Source organism: Hemitrygon akajei, unplaced genomic scaffold (genome assembly GCF_048418815.1).
Source record: "Hemitrygon akajei unplaced genomic scaffold, sHemAka1.3 Scf000047, whole genome shotgun sequence".
NCBI lineage: Eukaryota > Metazoa > Chordata > Chondrichthyes > Myliobatiformes > Dasyatidae > Hemitrygon > Hemitrygon akajei.
The window spans coordinates 2,858,416-2,881,236 of NW_027331933.1; the positions used below are offsets into that span (position 1 = coordinate 2,858,416).

The 22,821-nt window shown below is 44.8% G+C and overlaps 2 protein-coding genes across 2 annotated transcripts in view; both read right to left on the reverse strand.

Moving 5' to 3' along the window:
- The window catches only part of LOC140720808 (uncharacterized), a 290,042-nt gene that overhangs the window by 162,325 nt on the left and 104,896 nt on the right, over positions 1–22,821 (reverse strand). The gene's annotated exons all lie outside the window — the stretch shown is intronic.
- On the reverse strand, positions 2,361–3,304 carry LOC140720811 (uncharacterized). The gene has a single exon (XM_073035654.1). It carries the CDS (start codon positions 3,302–3,304, stop codon positions 2,420–2,422), a length of 885 nt encoding a protein of 294 aa, XP_072891755.1. The 3' UTR covers positions 2,361–2,419.

Here is a 22,821-nt window from a genome sequence, read left to right on the forward strand (position 1 = left end):
ATAAGCAAATTCCATATAAGTCTGGTTCACAGATTTCTACAAATTTCTAAACTTTTGCCTGTATGCTTCTAGGACCAACTAGGACCAAGCTTTGAGCACAGCCTGCTTCACTAGGTCATAATGTGTGGTGCATGGCCAGCTGGTTAAGGTGTTGAACTAGCGATCTGAAGGTCATGATTTCGAGCCTCAGCCAAGGCAGCGTGAGTGGCTTTGAGCAATGCACTGAACCACACACTGCTCCTGCACGTTTATAGCCCAGTGACGATGATTGGTGCAGTGTAAATAATCAGCTGCTTCATTAACTGTCAAAGCAGATTAGGCATGCTAAGCCTTTCCCTTTATTACACTTTATGAGACAATTTTCTGTCTGTTTTTATGCCTCTTCTCTCTGCTTTTCTGCCTCTATAGCCTCAAACTGCCTCTGCCTTTCCACAGCCCCATCTTTAATTTTTCTCACTTGTACTGGAGCTCAAGCTCACTAGGTTTACTTTCAGGAAACACATCCAACTCCTCCACTTTAAACACACCCTCAGATACATAATGTTCAGCTATTATCCTCTGCATCTGTGCCCTCCTCATTGTCGATTTCACTTTAGCAAGTTTTAACCTTTCAGCAATACTCAACAACACAACCCTTCTGGCGTCCTCGAATGCCTCAGAGGCTGGCGCTTCCTGACATCGATCAATATCCATTGCTGCAAATTTTCCACACAGAAATAAATTAAAAGAGATTTCCCCAATGAAATCGATAATTAATCAATCCTCAAATTTGATTATATCCCAGATGCAGGCCCAAATTTTGTTACAAACCGTAACGTTTCAGAAACGAACCAGCAGCAACAGACTTCTACTGGAGTCTGTTTTTGATGCGAACCACAATCCTTATTAGTATCCACTTATAATATAGTAACTTAAGCAAGTTAAACAAAAGTTAACAGTGTTATGTGTAAATATAACTCCCAAACTATTGAGCTTGGGGGAAACAAGGCTTGGAGTCTTCAGGTGGTAAAGAATGAAAGTTCAGTTCATCCACAAAACAGGTGATGAGAGAGATATTTGTAATTCACGGTAAATGTCGAGAGAAGGCAGTTATGTTGAACAGCAAGGGAGATGAGGCTGAGTACAGAGCTATGGTGGAAATCTTTGTCACATGGTGCAAGCAGAATCATCTGCAGCTTAATGTGTAAAAGACTAAGGAGCTGGTGGTGGACCTGAGGAGGGTTAAGGCACCAGTGACCCCTGTTTCCATCCAAGGGGACAGTGTGGACATGGTGGAGGATTACAAATACCTGGGGATACGAATTAACAATAAACTGGACTGCTCAAAGAACACTCAGGCTGTTTACAAGAAGGGTTAGAGCCGTCTCTATTTCCTGAGGAGACTGAGGTCCTTTAACATCTGCTGGACAATGCTGAGGATGTTCTACGAGTCTGTGGTGGCCAGTGCTATCATGTTTGCTGTTGTGTGCTGGGGCAGCAGGCTGAGGGTAGCAGACACCAACAGAAACAACAAACTCATTCGTAATGCCAGTGATGAACTGGGGGTGGAACTGCACTCTCTGACGGTGGTGTCTGAAAAGAGGATGCTGTCCAAGTTGCATGCCATCTTGGACAATCTCTCCCATCTGCTCCATAATGTACTGGTTAGGCACAGGAGTACATTCAGCCAGCGACTCATTCCACCGAGATGTAACACTGAGCATCACAGGAAGTCATTCCTGCCTGTGGCCATCAAACTTTTCTAATGTTCCCTCGGAGTGTCAGACACCCTGAGCCAATAGGCTGGTCCTGGACTTATTTCCACTTGCAAAGATTAACTTATTATTATTTAATTACTGATGGTTTTATATTGCTATATTTCTACACTATTCTTGGTTGGTGTGGCTGTAACAAAACTCAATTTCCCTCAGGATCAATAAAGTACGTCTGTCTGTCTGTCTGTTCTACAGGTTCCACAGTGTTAAAATGAGAGAACAGTAGCTGTAGATTTTATCCGTCATCTTTACAAATCTACATACGAATTATCACTGAAAGTGACTTGTCATGAGGGGTATCATCTTCAAACGAATGACCACATCACACCCAGGCAAGGGTTAACACATAAGTGGTCTCCACAGGATATCCCAAATCAGATCCACTCCTATGGGTTAAATGAGTTGGCAACCACACATTCGATGTATGGTGACTGTTTAATTAACCCACCCTTGTGGGCAAAGGAAAGTTCTAAACAGTGACCTTTGGCCACTAGTTCCCTGGTTTCAATCCTTCCATTTTTCATCCGTCTCCGTCTGACTCTGAGTGTCTGTGTCCTCAGTTAAAACTAAACAAGATGCGAGCAATGTAAACAAGCTGCAAGTCAGACTGATTCACCTTCTTAATCTCTTAAAATGACAGTCCATATCAAACGAAACCTAGGGATTCATAACAATGGCCACTCCCCACTATGAACTGACTTGTGTTCCAGTATTTGGGATGACTGAGTGAATCCTTTCCCACAGACTGAGCAGGTGAACGGCTTCTCCCCAGTGTGAACTTGCTGATGTCTCTGTAGGTTAGCTAACCGAGTGAATCTCTTCCCACAGACTGAGCAGGTGAATGGCCTCTCCCCAGTGTGAACTCGCTGATGACTATGCAGGTTGGATGTGTGAGCGAATCTCTTCCCACATTCTGAGCAGGTGAACGGCTTCTTCCCAATGTGAACTCGATGATGTTTATGTAGATTGGATGACTGAGTGAATCTCTTCCCACATTCTGAGCAGGTGAACGGCTTCTCCCCAGTGTGAACTCGCTGATGTACCAGTAAGGTGTATGACTCAGTGAATCCTTTCCCACATTCTGAGCAGGTGAAAGGCCACTCCCCAGTGTGAACCTGCTGGTGTGCCAGTAGTTGAGATGACCGAGTGAATCCCTTCCCACACTCTGAGCAGGTGAATGGCCTCTCTCCAGTGTGAACTCGCTGATGACTATGTAGGTTGGATGAGTGAGCGAATCTCTTCCCACATTCTGAGCAGGTGAATGGCTTCTCCCCAGTGTGAACTCGCTGATGACTCAGTAGATGGGATATCTGTCTGAATCCCTTCCCACATTCTGAGCAGGTGAACGGCTTCTCCCCAGTATGAACTCGCTGATGACTCTGTAAGGTGGATGACTCAGTGAATCTCTTCCCACAGATCGAGCAGGTGAACGGCTTCTCCCCAGTGTGAACTCGCTGATGTACCAGTAAGGTGGATGACCGAGTGAATCCCTTCCCACACTCTGAGCAGGTGAACAGCCTCTCCCCAGTGTGAACACGCTGGTGTGCCATTAGGTCAGATGACTGAGTGAATCCTTTCCCAGATATTCAGCAGATCACCAGCCTTTGCCCACAGTGAACTGACTGGTGTGTCCACAGGTGGGAAGACTGACTGAATCCTTTCTCACACACAGAACAGGTGAATGGCCTTGCCCAGTGTGAACTTGCTGATGTACCTTCAATTGTGATAACTGAGTGAATCCATTCCCACTGTTTGAGCAGGTGAACAGCCTTTCTCCTATGTAAAATGACGGGTTGCCAGTTGGTCAAATGACCGAGTGAATCCCTCCCCACAGTCTGAGCAGGAAGGGTGGTCAATTGGATCCCTTGCTCCACTTCTTAAATATCTGGACAGAGACAACCAAACTGGTGTGCCGTGTTTGAACTTCCGGGAAACAAATTCCTTCTTGTTTTTAACCTGTAAAAAGATTTATAAAATCCATCAATGGGTGTCGGACAACATTTCAGATGAGATTAATTGAGTTACCAAGGTTTGATCTGGTATCACACGGTTACAGTGAGATTCTACCCAAGTTGGACAGAGAAATCATCTCCTGACTGGGCAGAGTGCTGGTATCTGGAATGACCATCAATTCCCTGATGCTCTTCCTGTTTCTATAAGAATGGGGCATTTCTGCCATTTCCAATTTGTACCTTGGCTGAGTTGGACTCTCTCCATTGGTATTATTCCCTGTTCCTGCTGAGCTGCATGGGTGCCTGGCCCCACAGTAACAAAAACAGTCTCACGCAATTAGTCTTTCTTGATGTGCATCTGCGATTTTCTTTTATGTATTATTAACTTAAAGTGCCACAGTTTTAATGCCATATAAAAAATTCCTGTTGAGGTGAATGGTTGGTCCGCACAGCCGTTAAAAAGACAGAGTGAATTTTTGTAATATTTCACATTCTTGTAGAAAATTACAACACAGAAACAGGCCCTTTGGGCCATCTAGTCTGTGCTGAACTATTTAATCTGCCCACTCCCTTACCCCTACCATGCAAGTACTTACATGAACCTCTGAAATGTTGAAATCGAGCTTGCATGCACCACTTGAGCTGGCTGCTCATTCCACACCCAGATGACTGTCTGTGTGAATAAGTTTCCCCTCATGTTCCCCTTAACATTTCACCTTTCACCCTTAACTCATGGCCTCTGGTTTTACTCCCACCCCATCTCAGTGATAAAAGCCAGCTTGCATTTACACTATCTATGCCCCTCTATCACAATCAAATCTCCCCTCAATCTCCTACAGTCCAAGGAATAAAGTCCGGACCTGTTCAATCTCTCCTTATAACCCAAGTCCTCCAGACCTGGCAACATCCTTGTGAATTTTCTCTGAACTCTTTCAAAGTCCTTACATCTTTCCTGTAGGTTGGTGACCAAAACTGCAATCAGTACTCCAAATTAGGCCTCACCAATGTCTTCTACAGGTCAACATAACATCCATCTATTTTTGTCAGTACTTTTGTTCATGAAGGTCATTGGGCTAAAATCTTCCCTTCCATCTCTATCTAACTGTGATACCACTTTCAGTGAATTAAGGACTTTCTTCTACAAAAGGTGCCTTTCTTCTACAACACTCCTCCGTGCCCGACCAGTCACTGTGAAAGACCTCCCTTGGTAGGTCAGACCAAAGTGCAACAACTCACACTTGTCTGCATTAAATTCCTTTTTCCATTTCTCAAACCATTTTGCCAGCTGGTCCAGATCGCACTGCAAGTTTAAATGCTTTTTTGGCATTGACTAGATGGGACAAATAGCCTGTTTCTTTACTGAACTTCTCCATGGTTCTATGGCAGAGAGGCTGGCCAAACTTGTTTGGAAGGGAAAGGGTAGGAGTTACAATTGAGCAGCAGTGGCTGGGGTTTCTGGAGCAATTCGGGACCTGAGTGATTCCACAGAAGTGGAAGCATTAGTAAGACAGGAGGACACAACTGTGGCTAAAATGAGAAGCCAAAGCCAACGTAAATGTCTAAGAGAGGGCAAACAAAAGAACAAAAACTATTCGGAAGATTTGAGAAACCAAAAGAAGACAACAAAAAAAGTCAGCTGAGCTCAGTGCGTGGAATCATGACTTGTAGTCATTAATGGGTCTCGGTAGCACCCAACAGTCTGAGGCATTTAGAGGAACAAAATATACGAGGCTTCAATTTCTCTTCAAAAGCAAGGTTCCCTGGACCAGTTACCTTTCAACTTTCATTTTGGCAGGCACATACAAACTCTGCATCCTCAAAAATTTACATCTGAAGGCCTCCCACTTACAGGTACTCCTTTGCCAGGAAACAGCCTGTCCCAAACACAGATGCCTTGTGCAGGAAGGCACAGAGTCGACTGTACTTCCTTAGAAGGTTGGCGTCATTCAATGTTTGTAGTGAGATGCTGAAGATGTTCTATAGGTCAGTTATGGAAAGCGCCCTCTTCTTTGTGGTGGCGTGTTGGGGAGGCAGCATTAAGAAGAGGGATGTCTCACGTCTTAATAAGCTGGTAAGGAAGGATTGCTCTGTCGTGGGCAAAGTACTGGAGAGTATAACATCGGTAGCAGAGCGAAGGGCGCTGAGTAGACTATGGTCAATTATGGAAAACCCTGAACATCCTCTACATAGCACCATCCAGAGACAGAGAAGCAGTTTCAGCGACAGGTTGCTATCGATGCAATGCTCCTCTGACAGGATGAAGAGGTCAATACTCCCCAATGCCATTCGGCTTTACAATTCAACCGCCAGGAGTAAGATATGTTAAAGTGCCAGGGTTAGGACTCAATGTATTTAAGTAAACTACTTAAGAACTTTTTAAAAGCTATTATTAATGCTTTTTGAGAGGGTGTTTTTAGATGCTGTTATGGCCTCAGCCCCCCCCCCCCCCCCTTGGGAGAGTCTCAAGAGAGAGAGGGCCTTACAGTCTGCAATGTGGGCTGGCCGCTCAGCCTTGGACACAGCCATTGTCTTGGGAGGCACCTTTGGGGAATGCGGACGTGACCTACGTGCAAACCTTCAGGGCAATGTGAGATAGGTAATGGGGGGAAGATCGCCTCAAACCCCCCCACCCTGATTGACATCTACAACCCTGCCAGTCCAGATATAAAGAGGGGCTGCCGAGGCGGGGTCTCAGACGCACCAAGGAAACACACGAAGGAGAAACGCTAGAAATCCTGCGACAGTGTTTTAATAGCTACAGCCGGTGGTGGGGTTCGTGTGTATCTTTTCCTTGCCTGGGATTGGCGACCCCCACAACGGAAGAACGGCTTAGCTACAGGGGAGGCCACCGATGAGCGTTCATTCCCCAACGAGGCTCCGACAAACTGAAATACTCCAGGTTGGAAACCCGATCGGGTAAACTCTTAAATCCCTCTCTCGGTCTTTCTAACAAAAGTGCACCAACGCGATACTTCCGCTGGCAACTAAGTGAAACTGCCGTGATCTAAAAGACTTTTAGATATCCAGCGAACGATATAAAATCTACATTACCCCTAGACGACGATCGACCTTGTGTTTTGAATGATTATTATTACACCGGTGTTTTAGATTGAGTTTTGACGATGTATATGATCTGAATGTTTTGTATTAACCATACGTTTGTGCCCCTTTTTGAATAAAACGTTTGAAAATAGTAGCATCCGACTCAGCTGATCCCGCTATCTTTGCTGGTAAGTTACCTGGTTACGAGGTTATGTAACAATGCATATCATATTTTTACTGAGTTAAGTATTGTATGTAATTAGTTTTGCTACAATAAGTGTATGGGACATTGGAAAAAATGTTGAATTTCCCCATGGGGATGAATAACCTATCTATCTATCTATCAAACCACACTTGTCAGATCTTTCTGATACCTTCAAAATTGACCTTTCTGCAATTTAGTATCTCAACCCGTGGTCCAGACCTCTGTTAATCCATATTTACTTTGAATCTCATGGCATTCTGTCACCACCCTGGATCATTTCCTAACAGCTTCTACTTTGGGAATTCTACATACTGATTAAGGGCACATTTGACAAACTTTACCCGATCTAATCCTTTTACAGTATGGGAGTCCCAGTCAATATATGGAAAGTTAAAATCACTTACTGGAACAACCTTTGGTTCTTGGCATGGTCTGCAATCTCTCTACAAATATCTCTAAATCCCTCAGACTGTTGAGTGTAAACAAGCCCCTATAATGGCTACAATATCATAATTCCCTGTCCTGAGCTCATCGGGCTTTCCTACGATGCTTCTTGCATTGTGATATACACAGCTCAGCACATTCATCGCACCATGCTCAACCATTTGATTGCTGACTCTGTCTGAGGTCTGAACAACATCTGACTTGTGTCAAGAAAACAAAGGAGCTGATTGTGGACTGCAGGAGGAATGGAGACAGGCTAACCCCTGTTGACATCAAAGGATCTGGGGCTGAGAGGGTGAAAAGCTTTAAGATCCTCGGCATAAACATCGCCAAGCATCTCACATGGTCTGTACATACCGGCTGTGTTGTGAAAAGAGCACAGCAGCACCTCTTTCACCTCAGATAATTGAAGAAGTTGGGAATGGGGCCCAAAATCCTGAGGACTTTCTACAGGGACACAATTGAGAGCATCCTGACTGGCTGCATCACTGCTTGGTATGGGAACTGTACTTCCCTTAATCTCAGGAACCTGCAGAGATTGGTGCGGGTCAGCCCAGCGCATCTGTAGATGTGAACTTCCCACTATTCAGGACATTTACAGAGACAGGTGTGGAAAAAGGGCCCAAAAGATATTGGGGACCCAATTCACCACAACCACAAACTGTTCCTGCTGCTACCATCCAGGAAACGGTACCACAGCAAAAGAAGCAACAGGCTCCGGGACATCATCTTTTACCAGGCCATCAGACTGATTAATTCATGCTGATACAATTGCATATCTATGTTATACTAACTGTTCTATGCACAAACTATTTATTATAAATTACTATAAATTACACATTGCACATTTAGATGGAGATGTAACGTAAAGACTTCTACTCATGTATATGTATGTAAGAAAGTCAATTCAATTCAAATCACCCTGTTCTGTCATTCTGGCTCCCATTCCCCCTACAAATTATTTTAACCACATCAGCACCCCCCTCCACCACACTTGCTCTCACACCCTTACCACGAGGATATTAGTCCCCTTCCTGTTCTGTTCCCCTAACTAATGAATCCCCTATCACTCCTTTGACTTTCCTCTGCCAGGTAATCCCCCCCAATACTTTCTAAAGTGTTCCACCTGTTGTTGTGTGGGATGGCCACAAGAGTGCTCTGCGATGGGTATGTAACCTCATTCCCCTTCCTGACTCTCACCCAGCTTCCTGTGTCCTGCACCTTGGGTGTAACTCACCTCTCTTCATATCTATCACCCCCTCCAACTCCTGAATGATCTGGAATTCATCCATTTCCAGTTCCAACTCCTTAAAGTGCCGGGTTACAAGCGGCAGCTGGATGCACATCTTGGAGGTCTCACCACCTTCCCACCAATGTCCCCTCTAATTTGTAATGACAAGTGTGCACATAAACCATGTACTGTGTATTTTTTTACCCAGTGACAACATGTGCACAGTGAATTTTATATAGAGAGGTATTCAAGTTCACAGCTAGCAAATCACTGTCAAAAAAAACTTTGATCTCCTCTGGGTTCGATTGAGTTCATCTGCACTCTCACACAACCTACGTAGCAGGCTTAGAGTGGGTTATGAAGGATATTCTCGCCAGAGCTTTTGCACACTGTCCATATGTGACTTGTTTGCTAAATGACGCTTTAAAAAGTCAGATTTCCAAATTTCACTCCACTTCTTCCCATTTGCAAATTCTTCAGCAACTTTTGCATCACCACAATACAGACAGGTAACAGCAGTTTCTGTGTTGTAGATAAATATTTCTCCTGAACCCTCCCCCAATGACTGACGGTGGTGAACTCAGTGATGGCAATCCCAATGAATATGAAGGGAAGGGCAGTTCTCTGTCTCACTGGAGTCTGGCACATTTGTGATGTGAAAGCTACTTGTTGCCCAGGACAAAGGTGTTTGATATCATTACGTACCCAGAAAGAATGGGTCAAAACATGTTCTCACCGGTAGAAAAGTTCAGAACAGGAGGAGGTAGAACAAACAACACACACACAAAATGCTGGAGGAACTCAGCAGGCCGGGCAGCATCTATGGAAAAGACTACTAATGCTGAGTTCCTCCGGCATTTTGTGTGTGTCGCTTGGATTTCCAGCATCTGCAGATTTCCTCTTCTTTGTGATTGGAGGTAGAACAAAGGTAATTTTCTCAACAGGTGATGTAAAAGATTTTGTTCCCTTTCTCCGAGTTCATAATCCTTGCATTTAGATAGCTGGAGCTCAGCTCTGTCTGAGAGATCCATCGGTTCCCATTCCCTCATCAGCCGGAAGCTCCCCGGGGCCCGTGTACGGATCGTGGGGCTGAGAGACAGGGAAGAGAGCATGTCTGTCCCAGGATTGCGGGTCATGTTGTGTCCGGATTTCACAGGAATTGACCCAAAGTCGGTGTTTAAGATAAATGCTCTTAACGGCAGCCGACATTTTCAAAGCCTTCTGTGTACTGCGCGCATGCGTTAAACTCGGGGACGTCCTCAGCCTGCCGCCTGCGCATTTCATCAGCGCTTCAGCGCCGGCGAAATTCTTAACGCATGGCCCTATGGGTAATCACGGTGCCATTAAACATTTCTGCAAGCACCGGTTCAATGTCCATACTCATTCTTTTTCCCTGTGTATAGAAAAATCAGTAGCTGTTTTAACTCAGAAAGCGGCTCCCATAAACAATATACTCAATATCAATGTGTATCTAATGCCAAAGTAAAATGCAGGTATAAAACACAGGAGATTCTGCAGTTGCTGGAAATACAGAGACGCACACACAAAAAACGCTGGAGGAACTCTGCAATTCAGAGAGCAACTAAGCAGCGGAGTAGACAGGCTAGGCACGCTGAAGGGGCTCGGCCTAAACTTTGTCTTTTTATTCCTCTCCACATTTGCTGCCTGAAATTAAACACCTTTTTTTCCAGTCAACCAGTTTCCAAACGTTTCTGATCTTTCTTTTGTAGCCACATCCTGCTGGTCTTATTCGTCCTCCTCCTCTGGACCCCATCTCCCTCTGGAGCCCCTGACTCAGGCTGGCAACTCTTTGGTTTCTGACTCTGCACCATCGAAGTTTCACTCGCTAGTCTGCTGTCAGACTTTAGAGGTGCATTGTGTTACGAGACCGCAGGTTCATTTACTGTGAGTGTCGCTTTAAGAGCCTGAGTGAGGCGGGGCTGTGACGTCAGACACAAGGAGAGAAAGAGAGAGAATGTCACAACCACAGTGAGCTCATCGTCTTATTCACCCTGGAGAAAATCATGCAGGGAATTCATGCAGGTGTATAAGATGATGAGAGGCATTGGTCGTGTGGATTGCCAGAGGCTTTTTCCCAGGGTAGAAATGGCTAACACGAGGGGGAATAGGTTTAAGCTGCTTGGAAGTAGGTACAGAGGAGATGTCAGAGCTAAGTTTTTTAAGCAAAGAGTGGTGTGTGTGTGGAATGCACAGCCAGCGATGGTGGTAGAGGCTGATGCAATAGGGTCTTTTAAGAGACTCTCAGATAGGTACATGGAGCTTAGGAAAATAGGTGGCTATGTGGGAGGGTAATTCTAAGCAGCTTCTAGAGTAAGATACCGTAGATTCCGGATTTTAAGCCGCTACTTTTTTCCCACATTTTGAACAGCTTTGAACTTTGCGGCCAATAATCCGAAGCGGCTAATGCATGATTTTTTTCATGCCGCCTCGTAAACATTTTGCCTGGTAACAGTAGACCAATAAAATTGATGAGTAGTTCACAGAGGTCCAATGAAATTGTACGATAAATCAAGCGCACTTTCACAATTAAATTATTGTAAATCAGTCATTTGTACTCACCCTCATCAACATGGAAAACACTCGAAGCATTGTGCTACCTACCCTACTTAGTTTAAACTATATTTGTTTTCTGTACTACATCGCGGGATGCTATGTCGTCACACCCGGTTTCGCGGTGTCTTGTAGGAAAATGCCGTTTGCGATGAAACGGGACGGAGGGAGGGAGCGCATTACGCGAGCGGCTTTGGATCTGAGCGAAATCTGCTTTTAAATGCCGTTTGCGATGAAACGGAAAGGAGGGGGGGGAGCGCATTACGCGAGCGGCTTTGGATCTGAGCGAACTCTGCTTTTAAATGCCGTTTGCGATGAAACGGGACGGAGGGGGGGAGCGCATTACGCGAGCGGCTTTGGATCTGAGCGAACTCTGCTTTTAAATGCCGTTTGCGATGAAACGGGACGGAGGGGGGGGGGAGCGCATTACGCGAGCGGCTTTGGATCTGAGCGAACTCTGCTTTTAAATGCCGTTTGCGATGAAACGGGACGGAGGGGGGGGGGAGCGCATTACGCGAGCGGCTTTGGATCTGAGCGAACTCTGCTTTTAAGTTAAAGGTATCAATAACTTTTCCTGGTAGGCTGCAGTATATATATTTTTTACCAGTCGTTTGGAGATATTGGAATGTTGTTCAGTAAAGAAGTATACGCAACGTATATTTAAAAGTAGCCGCGTACGGGCACGGTTCGAAAAAAAGCATTTGCAATATGTATTTGTTTTTGTTACCATATGGATTTAATTAAAAGTTAAAAAAATCCTCACGTGTAATATCTTTCTGTGTAAATATCTCATATTACAACGTGGGACACCTGCGGCCGAAAATCCGGTGCGGCCTAAAATCCGATGCGGCCTGTACAATTAAAAAAATGATTTTATTTCTAAAATTAGAGCCAGCGGCTTAAAATCAGGTGCGCTCTGTAGTCCGGAATCTACGGTACATGGTCGGCACAGCAATGTGGGACAAAGCATCAGTAATGTGTTGTGCATTTATATGTTTCCATGAAATTCATGGGAAATCTCTTATCCCACGGAGTGGTGACTAGTTGCAACCTGTCATCTCAGTGAGAGGGGAGTGAGAGGGGAACGACAGGGAGAGATTTTGATATACGGATATGGAACAGAAACATGGGCAGGAACCAGAAGGGCTGAGTGGCCTTTCTAGTGTACATTGTGAGTGTGGTAGAGACAGTAAGTACCTGAGACACGGGATTTGATACAGAACTGATTTATCGTTCACAGATCCACAATATTAAACGCCTGTCTAGATTAAGACTAACATCAGCAGAACGGACACCTCCAATGCTCAGTGACCAGGGTTCAGTCCTGGGTGTGATGAGCAGCCGCAAGAACTGCAGAATCTGACAGTAACAGTCCCTCATGAACCTGCAGCTGCCTTCAGTCACCTTGATGGCTAAACTTTTAACACAGAGATGATTTGAACTTCCTCCCTGATGTAGGAGCGCTCAGACCGAAGTTGTAGGGGAGAAGGGGAAAAAAAGAGATAATAAAGTTGTTTGCACCGTTCGGGATAAACAGAGAGGAAGACGGGGAAAGTTTCTTGAATGCATCTATTTTAATGCTAGGAGCATTGTAAGAAAGGTCGATGAGCTTAGAGAATGGACTGACAACTGGAAATATGATGTTGTATCTATTAGTGAAACATGGTTGCAGGAGGGGTGTGATTGGCAACTAAATATTCCTGGATTTCATTGCTTCTGGTGTGATAGAATCAGAAGGGCAAGAGTGGGAGGTATTGCAATGCTTGTCCGAGAAAATATTACAGCAGTGCTTTGACAGGATAGATTACAGGGCTCATTTAGGGAGCCTATTTGGGTGGAATTGAGGAATGGGGAAGGTATAGTAACACTTATAGGGGTGTATTATAAACCACCTAATTGGGAGCGAGAATTGGAGGAGCAAATTTGTAAGGAGATAGCAGATATTTGGAGTAAGCACAATGTTGTGATTGTGGGAGATTTTAATTTTCCACACATAGAAACATAGAAAATAGGTGCAGGAGTAGGCCATTAGGCCCTTCAAGCCTGCACCGCCATTCAGTATGATCATGCCTGATCATCCAACTCAGAACCCTGTACCTGCTTTCTCTCCATACCCCCGATCCCTTTAGCCAAAAGGGCCATATCTAACTCCCTCTTAAATATAGCCAATGAACTGGCCTCAACTGTTTCCTGTGGCAGAGAATTCCACAGATACTCCACTCTCTGTCCGATGTTGGAGAAGTCCAGAATGAGGGATCACAGTTTAAGGATAAAGGGGAAGACTTTTAGGACCTAGATGAGGAAAATCTTCTTCACACAGAGAGTGGAGAATCTGTGGAATTCTCTGCCACAGGAAACAGTTGAGGCCAGTTCATTGGCTATATTTAAGAGGGAGTTAGATATGGCCCTTGTGGCTAAAGGGATCGGGGTATGGAGAGAAAGCAGGTACAGGGTTCTGAGTTAGATGATCAGCCATGATCATACTGAATGGCGGTGCAGGCTCGAAGGGCCGAAAGGCCTACTCCTGCACCTATTTTCTGTTTCTATGCTTCTATCCACCGTCAACCCTTTAAATATCATTTGCCAGTCTGTCTTAGCTAATTCACGTCTCATATCTTCAAAGTTGTCCTTCTTTAAGTTCAGAACATTTGATTCTGAATTAACTATGTCACTCTCCATCTTAATGAAAAAATCCACCATATTATGGTCACTCTTACACAAGGGGCCTCGCATGACAAGATTGCTAATTAACCCTTCCTCATTGCTCAATACCCAGTCTAGAATGGCCTGCTCTCTAGTTGGTTCCTCGACATGTTGATTCAGAAAACCATCCCGCACACATTCTAAGAAATTCTCTTCCTCAGCACCCTTACCAATTTGGTTCACCCAATGTATATGTAGATTGAAGTCACCCATTATAACTGCCGTTCCTTTTTTGCACGCATTTCTAATTTCCTGTTTAATGTCATCCCCAACCTCACTACTACTGTTAGGTGGCCTGTACACAAATCCCACCAGCGTTTTATGCCCCTTAGTGTTACACAGCTCTACCCATATCGATTCTACATCCTCCAGGCTAATGTCCTTCCTTTCTATTGCGTTAATCTCTTCCCTAACCAGCAACGCTATCCTACCTCCTTTTCTTTCCTGTCTATCCCTCCTGAATATTGAATATCCCTGGATGTTGAGCTCCCATCCTTGGTCACCCTGGAGCCATGTCTCTGTGATTCCAACTATATCATATTCATTAATAACTATCTGCACATTCAATTCATCCACCTTATTACAAATGCTCCTTGCATTGACACACAAAGCCTTCAGGCTTGTTTTTACAACACTCTTAGCCCTTATACAATTATGTTGAAAAGTGGCCCTTTTTGATTTTTGCCCTGGATTTGACTGCCTGCCACTTTTACTTTTCACCTTACTACTTTTTGCTTCTACTCTCATTTTGCACCCCTCTGTCTCTCTGCACTTGTTCCCATCCCCCTGCCACATTAGTTTAAATCCTCCTGAACAGCAGTAGCAAATGCTCCCCCTAGGACTAAGAGGAGGGACAGCCCTCAGTGATTCCTGTGTATGCTCCCTGGAAGCCTCAAGAAATGATAATGATCATGAATCAGGCCCCAGATAGAAAAGAAAAACCAGCACAATTTGCTCAGTATGTCCACAGTACTACACAAATGTTTAATGTGACTCTACAAGATTTATTCGGTCTCTGCTGTGTGATTCTCTCAGCTGATGAGGGGCGGAAATGGAAGGCAGAATTGAGATACCAAACCTATCAGGAGTTACAGGCGAGAAACCATAATGACAATGAACAGACAGAACCACTTCTGCCAGCAGCCGACTCTCATGTGACTCTGTGCTATGACCCTGCGGGGTGCGTCACTGAGGAAAGCCAATATTATGCACCCCTCGAGGGACAGTCACGGTGATTGGATGTGGATGAAGGAAGAGAGGGCAGTGCATTACTGGCTGAAGTTCCACATTTCCTTTGGCGACAGACAGGACTGGTGGTTCCCCATACCACTGTTTGGGTTAAAGCCAAAGAGCTCAGAGTTCTGTTCAAAAGGTTCAAAGGAACATCTAAACAAGCCGGATGCATTTTGGAAACAAGTCCTCTGGACTGATGAAGTTAAAATAGAACTTTTTGGCCACAATGAGCAAAGGTATGTTTGGAGAAAAAAGGGTGCAGAATTTCATGAGAAGAACCCCTCTCCAACTGTTAAGCACGGGGGTGGAGCGATCATGCTTTGGGCCTGTGTTACAGCCAGTGGCACGGGGAACATTTGCTGGTAGAGGGAAGAAAGAATTCAATTAAATATTCAATTTAATTTAATTGAATTAAATTAAATTTAAGAATTCAATTCAATTAAATACCAGAAAATTCTGGAAGCAAATATCACACCATCTGTAAAAAAGCCGAACATGAAAAAAGGATGGCTTCTACAACAAGATAATGAACCTAAACACACCTCAAAATCCACAATGGACTACCTCAAGAGGCGAAAGCTGAAGGTTTTGCCATGGCCCTCACAGTCCCCTGACCTAAACATTATTGAGAATCTGCGGATAGACCTCAAAGGAGCAGTGCATGCAAGATGGCCCAAGAATCTCACAGAACTAGAAACCTTTTGCAAGGAAGAATGGGCGAAAATCCCCCAAACAAGAATTGAAAGACTCTTAGCTGGCTACGAAAAGTGCTTACAAGCTGTGATGTGATACTTGCCAAAGGAGTTGTTACTAAGTACTGACCATGCAGGGTGCCCAAACTTTTGCTTTGGGCCCTTTCCCTTTTTTTGTTATTTTGAAACTGTAAAATATGGAAATAAAAAAGTTCTCTTGCTTAGAATATTAAAGAAATGTGTCATCTTGAACTGTATGCCGTTTGGGAAACAGTTCCACTTTCACTTGTTTAACTATTCACAGTAACAGAAGTTTTGACCGGGGTGCCCAAACTTTTGCATGCCATTGTACTTGAGCAGGCATCTTTTGAAGCGGCTGTCTCCGCCTAGAAGGCTGAGCTGTTTGCTCTGACTCGTGCCTGTATCCCAGCAACAGACTAAAGTGCAAACATTTACACAGACTCCCGTTATGCATTTGGAATTGTACATGACTACGGGGCTCTCTGGGAACATGGGGATTCCTGACTTCCTCTGGCCACCCCATTAGTAATGCTACCTTTGTAGACAACTTACTCACCGCTCTACAGCTACCTCAAGTTTTGACCATTATTCAATGTGCAGCCCACACTGGGGAATCTGATGAGATATTTAAGGGTAATGCTGGGGTTGATGCAGCGGCCGAACAGACAGCCTTGAATCCCACACTTTTAGTCCCCTCGGGAACCCAGCAAGCTCCTATTAGACAAAATCTATGGACGGGTATGCCGGACATGGGGGAAATACTTAACTTCCAGGGGGACGCCCCTGAAGGAGAGAGCAAACTACGGTCCCAAATGGGTTGCCACCTTGAACCTCAGACCAACTTATGGGTGACCCCTGCGAGACAGGTCTGTGTTCCCTCCGTGTTCTTACCTATTTTGATAGATTATGTACAGAACTGTACACCCCTGGGCAAGGAGGGAATGGTTAATATATTATTACAATCTTGGTGGCACCCTGATTTCCAGAAAGCAGCTGAAAAACAAGCCACAGCATGTTTAACTTGTAGAGCAAAATGAATGGTGGTAAGGGGATGCTTTGTGTTTCCGGAACTACCCTCTTGCCTGGTGGACCTGTTTCTTGTTTGCAAATTGATTTTATAGAATCACATTGTTACAAGTATCGCTCAGTGACAGTAAATCTGTTTAGCAGATGGATTGTAGCTGTTCCTACAATTAATAATACCGCTGTGACTGTTGTGAAAATATTGCCAAAAGAAATAACTCCTCGCTATGGACTTCCAGAAATGGTAAGCTCGGACAATGGGCCACATTTTGTCGCCAAAATAACTGAGGAAGTCTGTAAAGAACTTGCTATAAAACAGCAGTTCCACGGCACCCGTCACCCAAAAGCAGCCGGCACAGTGGGACGAGCCGACGGCACTTTGAAAGACAAGTTGGCCAAACTGACACAAGAAACTGGATTGACCTGGTGGAAGTCTTTACCCTTAGCCCTATTCCATATGAGAATCACGCCATCAAGTAAGATGGGGTTGTCACCTGCAGAAATTATCTACGGGAAGCCCACGGGGATCCCGACCCTCTTTGCCACTTCTCCCCGCAAGCTCACCTGCAACATTGGATCTGCATACCCTGGGGGAGGAGATGGGAAAATACTTACGCAAATTAACTAAGACTCTCCAGAACTTGCATTCACAGGTACGACAGGCCTATCGAGAGGACGACACCCAGCCTACTCCACCATGGAGCCTGGAGATTTTGTCCTGCTCAAGAACTGGAATGGTAAGGAGCTGGGACCGAAGTGGAAAGGACCTTACCAAGTGCTACTGACAACACCTCCTGCAGAGACGGTGGAAGGGCAGCTCCAGTGGATATGTCGAACGGACTGTAAACACCTTACTGGCCGAACTGATAAGGACTGAAAAATGTACTGGTTCATGCTGATTTTAATGACCCTAAGGGAACCTGCCCCTGTCTCGGGAGGCCCCCAGGTTAACACTTTTCTGTCCCTCTGCCACACCTACGCTAAGCAAGTAGAGCAGGGAGCATGTTGGGTATGTGATGAAATTCCCCAACATGGTCAGACTGTGATCCCCATGTCAGTAGTGCCCCTGAATACTAGCGAAGTAAATTCAGTTCTGGTGTTTTCTGATAGCCGTAATGGTAGCATTGTCAATTGCACCATATCCAGGTCTAGAAGGCGAGACTGGGGATGGTGTTGCTTTGAGGGTTGGAGTCGTAGATCTCCTCCACAAGACCCCTCCAAGCTATGGCCGGGGATAAGAGTTACATCTCCAGCAGTGGTTAGTACTACTTGTTGGTGTAACCAGAATGAGAGTGCACCCTATCAAGTGGGAAGTTGTAACTGTACCGAGAATCAAACTTATGATACCGCTGGACCACGAAACTGAACTTATTGGGTTTGTGGAAATGGGGCCTACCCCTGGCTGCCGGGAGACAGAACAGGGCAGCGACATGGAACCACACGGGACCAGACGGGTTCTCGAGGGCGGGACGAGGGTTGGAGTGGCTGTTGCTACTTGGCCGACCTTGTGCCATACTTGGGGATCCTGGCTCAGCCTCAGGATCACCCCCATTGGAATAGCCAACGAAGGGGTATAACGCAATCTGAGAGATTTTCTGTTCTGAAAGGTTATCATGTAATAATAAAAAAGAGGAATGATGAAGTTTTAAGGGTTATTGGGGACATAAGAAATGATTCTTGGACTCTTGTAAATAACGGGTTAAAATTAAGTGCAAACGTATGTGTGCTCTGTTCCGGCTAGTGTGCAAATTTCTGTTTTGTCCTTCACTGAGGAATCTGCTTGAAACTTGTTTAGATTAACGACTCACAGATGTCTCTTGGGAATGTAATGTAGAGTTGAGTTCTCATGAGACACGAATTGAACTAAGTTCCATCCTTTCTCTAACAAAGGAGAATAACTGTTAAGAATTGGACAGAACATTCGTTTGTAATTAAAACCCTGATTCAGTGGACTCTCTTATCTAAGAAATTAAGTTTTGCTCCAACAGACTTGCTGGGAATACCAGTTGAACTAAAGTGCTCTTTGTTTCGCTAGTTCTATAACTTGTACCTTTGTTAGACAAAGGTTCGTCACGAGCCACCGGAAGGAGAGGAATTCTGTCTCTCTGATGCTTGGCTCCGAGCTTCTCACCGGCTGACTTCAAACAAATAAACTGGTCATAAGGATAAAGTAAAGAACTGTTTGTGATGTGGTTATTGGTCCAGCGAATTTAAGTTTACACCATAAAGAGTATCCCATCCGGATATATCACACCTTTGTACGGCTACTCTCTTCTTTTGAATTGAAGAAATAGCAGAGAACTGCGGACACAGCTGAGCACGTCATGGAAACAAGCCTCCCCTCCATGGACTCGCTCTATACTTCCTGCTGCCTCAGTAAATCAGGCAACGTAATTAAAGATTCACAGAACTCCAGACCAGACATTCTCAATTCTCAACCACCAATCGAGTCCAAGATCAATGAAAACATAAAAACAGAAAATGTACCACCAGCCTAGGGACATTTTGCATTCTGCTGTTACAAGCAAACTGAATATTCCTCAGCGTTATAAGACGGACGCTTGACTTCACAATGTAACTCGATGTGACCTTGCACCATATGTCTACCTGCAGTGGATTTTCTCTGTAACCATAATACTCTGTTACACTCTGTTAATGTTTTACCATAATTGTTACGAAGGATGAACAACTCTGATGGGCAGAAGGGTGCAGAGTTGCCCATGTCCCCCCACCCCCGGGAGAATCACAAACCGTTACTGTTGCTATGGTGATCATGAGAGAGAAAAGGAGACCAAGGAAAACAGACTAGGACTGGAACATTTGTTACAGATAAGAGAGAGATAACACCGGGAGAGGGAGACTTGCTGACCCACCACATTATGACTCCTGACAGACTTATGGCTCCGGAGAGGGCTCTTTACGTGGTACCATTCTGTTCATTAAAATTCCTCAGTGGACAGCCGGAGTGGGCTGGTTTGATGGGCTAAACCATTCAAAACTGATTGACAACTGATACCCCGTGAGTAGGGATAAAAGTGAGGACTGGGGAGACACCCCTCAGACACACCAGGAGACATACTAGTGAGCACTGTTTGAGTGTTGGAACCAACGTGAAGGTGTGGGGCATCGGAGACCGAACAAAGGATCGGTCAGTAAAGCTCACAGTGTTACAGCAGGGCCGGTGGGGGCTTGTGTGTGTGTCCACTCATGCCAGAGTGACGAGTCCACCACAGAAGAACGGTCTAGCAGAAGAACAGAGGAGGTCATAACCGGATGACCAACGCAACAACAGAATGACAGATCAAGAACGTGTGAAGGAAGGTTTGCCTGACAATAGCTGTCACTGTTTGTTCGCTCTCTCTCTCCCTCCAACGATTAAAACACAGGAACCAACAACTACCTCAGCCCGTGTGAACTGAACTGAACTTTATACTTTTCCATGACAATTCATTATACCCTAGACAATGATAGAGCTTGTTTATTATTGATTATTATTATACACACAGTTTTTAGGTTTATTATTGCTAACTTGTATTATCTATATATTTGCATTATTGGTTTTGATTTGCTTATTTTATTAATAAACACTTTTGATAATAGTACCAACAGACTCCAACGGATACTTCTATCTTTGCTGGTCAGACACCCAGTTACGGGGTACGTAACATAATCTGCTGTTGTAATGTGTTGATCTGAAAGGATAGTATGCAAGACAAGATTTTCACTAAACCTCGGTGCGTGACAATAATAAACGATTCCCCACATTAATTGTGTGGAAATATTAGAAAGACTGAGCTTCTCGGCTGTAACTTCTGGAGGGAGATTTCACTGAAGAGTACAAATGTTTGAGAAGCCTGGAAAAACAGAAAAGGCTTCCTTCTTGCATTAATCGGGCTATATACCTCGAAACATTGGTTGCACTTTGGCAATTTGTAACACTGGAATAGAGTCAATGATAAAAGATGCCCACCCACAATGAGAGGACGTGACAGATCTGGATCTCACTCCCTTGCCTGAACGGAAGAAAGATTAAACTGCACAACCATGAGAAACAAACCCGCAGACGTAAGGAACTGCACACGTGGCGTCAGACCCCTGTGTAGCAAATCCATGCATGACATCAGGCATGTGGAGGGGGAAGGGAAGGGGAGGGGTAAGATTTTTGGATCCATGGCTGTCTTCCAGGGAAGGTGGGATCTGTACAGAAGGGTCTTTGGAAACTGAAGATCTGAAGGCTGGGAAATTGCAAATGTCACTCCACACTTCAAGAAGGGAGAGAGGCAGAAGAAAGGAAACTATAGGCCACTAAGTCTGACAGTGGTTGGGAAGATGTTGGAGTCGATTGTTAAGGATGTGAGTTCGGGACACTTGGAGGCACATGATAAAATAGGTCGGAGTCAGCATTGTTCCCTCAAGGGAAGATCTTGCCTGATAAATTTGTCGGAATGCTTTGAGAAATAATAAGCAGGGCAGACAAAGGAGAATTGGTTGCTATTGTGTACTTGGATTTTCAGACCTTTGACAAAATACCTCACGTGAGGCTCCTTAACAAACTCTGAGCCTGCTTGGGCAGCGATGAGGAAGCGGCTGATCTCGGGTTTACGTAACTCGAAGGGCGGTTACAGTGAAAAAGGGCCGGGACCGAGCCGGACAGCTGCACAGTCTGTGCCGGGAATGTAGGATCAGTTAGTTCTGGTTCCTCAAGCTGTGAGAGTGGATGCCAGTGACGTGGATCTGTTTACGTGTACGGGTGTGGGGTAATTGGTGGGGAAGTTGTGGGGCTACTGGTGGAGTGGAAGGACGTTGGGGATGTGGGTTATCGGACACAGTGTGACCTGGGAGGATGGGTCCTATGGCAGATTAAGTTGTAAGCAAACGAAGATCTGGTACATTGCATCAGACAGCTTTCAGGAAGCAACAAATCTCTCTTTATATTAATCACTGTCTAATCTTGCTGTTAACATTGTGTTTGTCACAGAGCCTAGAGTCTGGGAACAGCTCGATGGTGGGAAGCAGATGGTGATGACGAGAGGCAGTTTACTGGAGTCAAGGCCCGTGCCTCCTGGAGCTCCCCAGGGTAACACCCATTGCTATTTGTCATCGAGGTCAATAATCTGGTTGAGTACGTACAGGGTATGGGTAGTGAGCTTGCAGCAAGTAATTTCAAACAATTACTTCTTTTTGCAAGATAGTAAATATAGACACCCCTCTTTCCCTCTCCAACCTCAGAACCGACCAAAAGCTACTTCAGAAGATGCAAGTTCTTCAAATGAGCAAACACTGAGGGAATGTGTGTGAGTTTAAAGAGCTGGGATACTGACAATACATCACCAGACCTGGAGTGAATGCAACTGGGTCTGATAGACATAACTTCTGGGCACATTCAGTCTCACCTCAACTATTCCCTACCTTCCTTTGTACAGGTATGTAATGTCTAATGGACCAGTGTTTGAGCAAATGAGACTCACCAGACTTTCTCCTGACTGAATCAATGGAAACCCTGAGTCAGAAGGGTTTCTCTCCAGTCGGTGCTCTCAGTCCTCAGGCAGGTTCACTTGTTGCTGTTCCCTCGTCTTCAGTCGTGGTTTTTCTTCCAATAAATCTCTCACTGCAGGTCTAACTTTAACCAGAGAGATAATGAAGCACATTAACAATGCAAAGGAGAACAAAATATTTCTGCTCACTGAAATCGAAGCATTGAAGACAAATATAATGATCTCAGTGAACAAATCTGTAATTGTCCCTGACACGTCACAAAACCCAATATGGGATAGGAAGGAGTCATCGTTCAGTCATGGTCGGATGTAAGATGCAGGAACAGAATTAGGTGATTCTATCCATCGAGTCTGCTCCACCACTCAACCACGGCTGAGATTTATTCCAACACCATATTCCTGTCTTCCTCCTGTAACCCTGAGCTACTCAGCAATCATGAATATATTAATCTGTC

Bases quoted from the DNA above. Each gene is read 5' to 3' on its own strand.
- LOC140720811 (XM_073035654.1), bottom strand. From the start codon at position 3,304: ATGGCACACCAGCGTGTTCACACTGGGGAGAGGCTGTTCACCTGCTCA.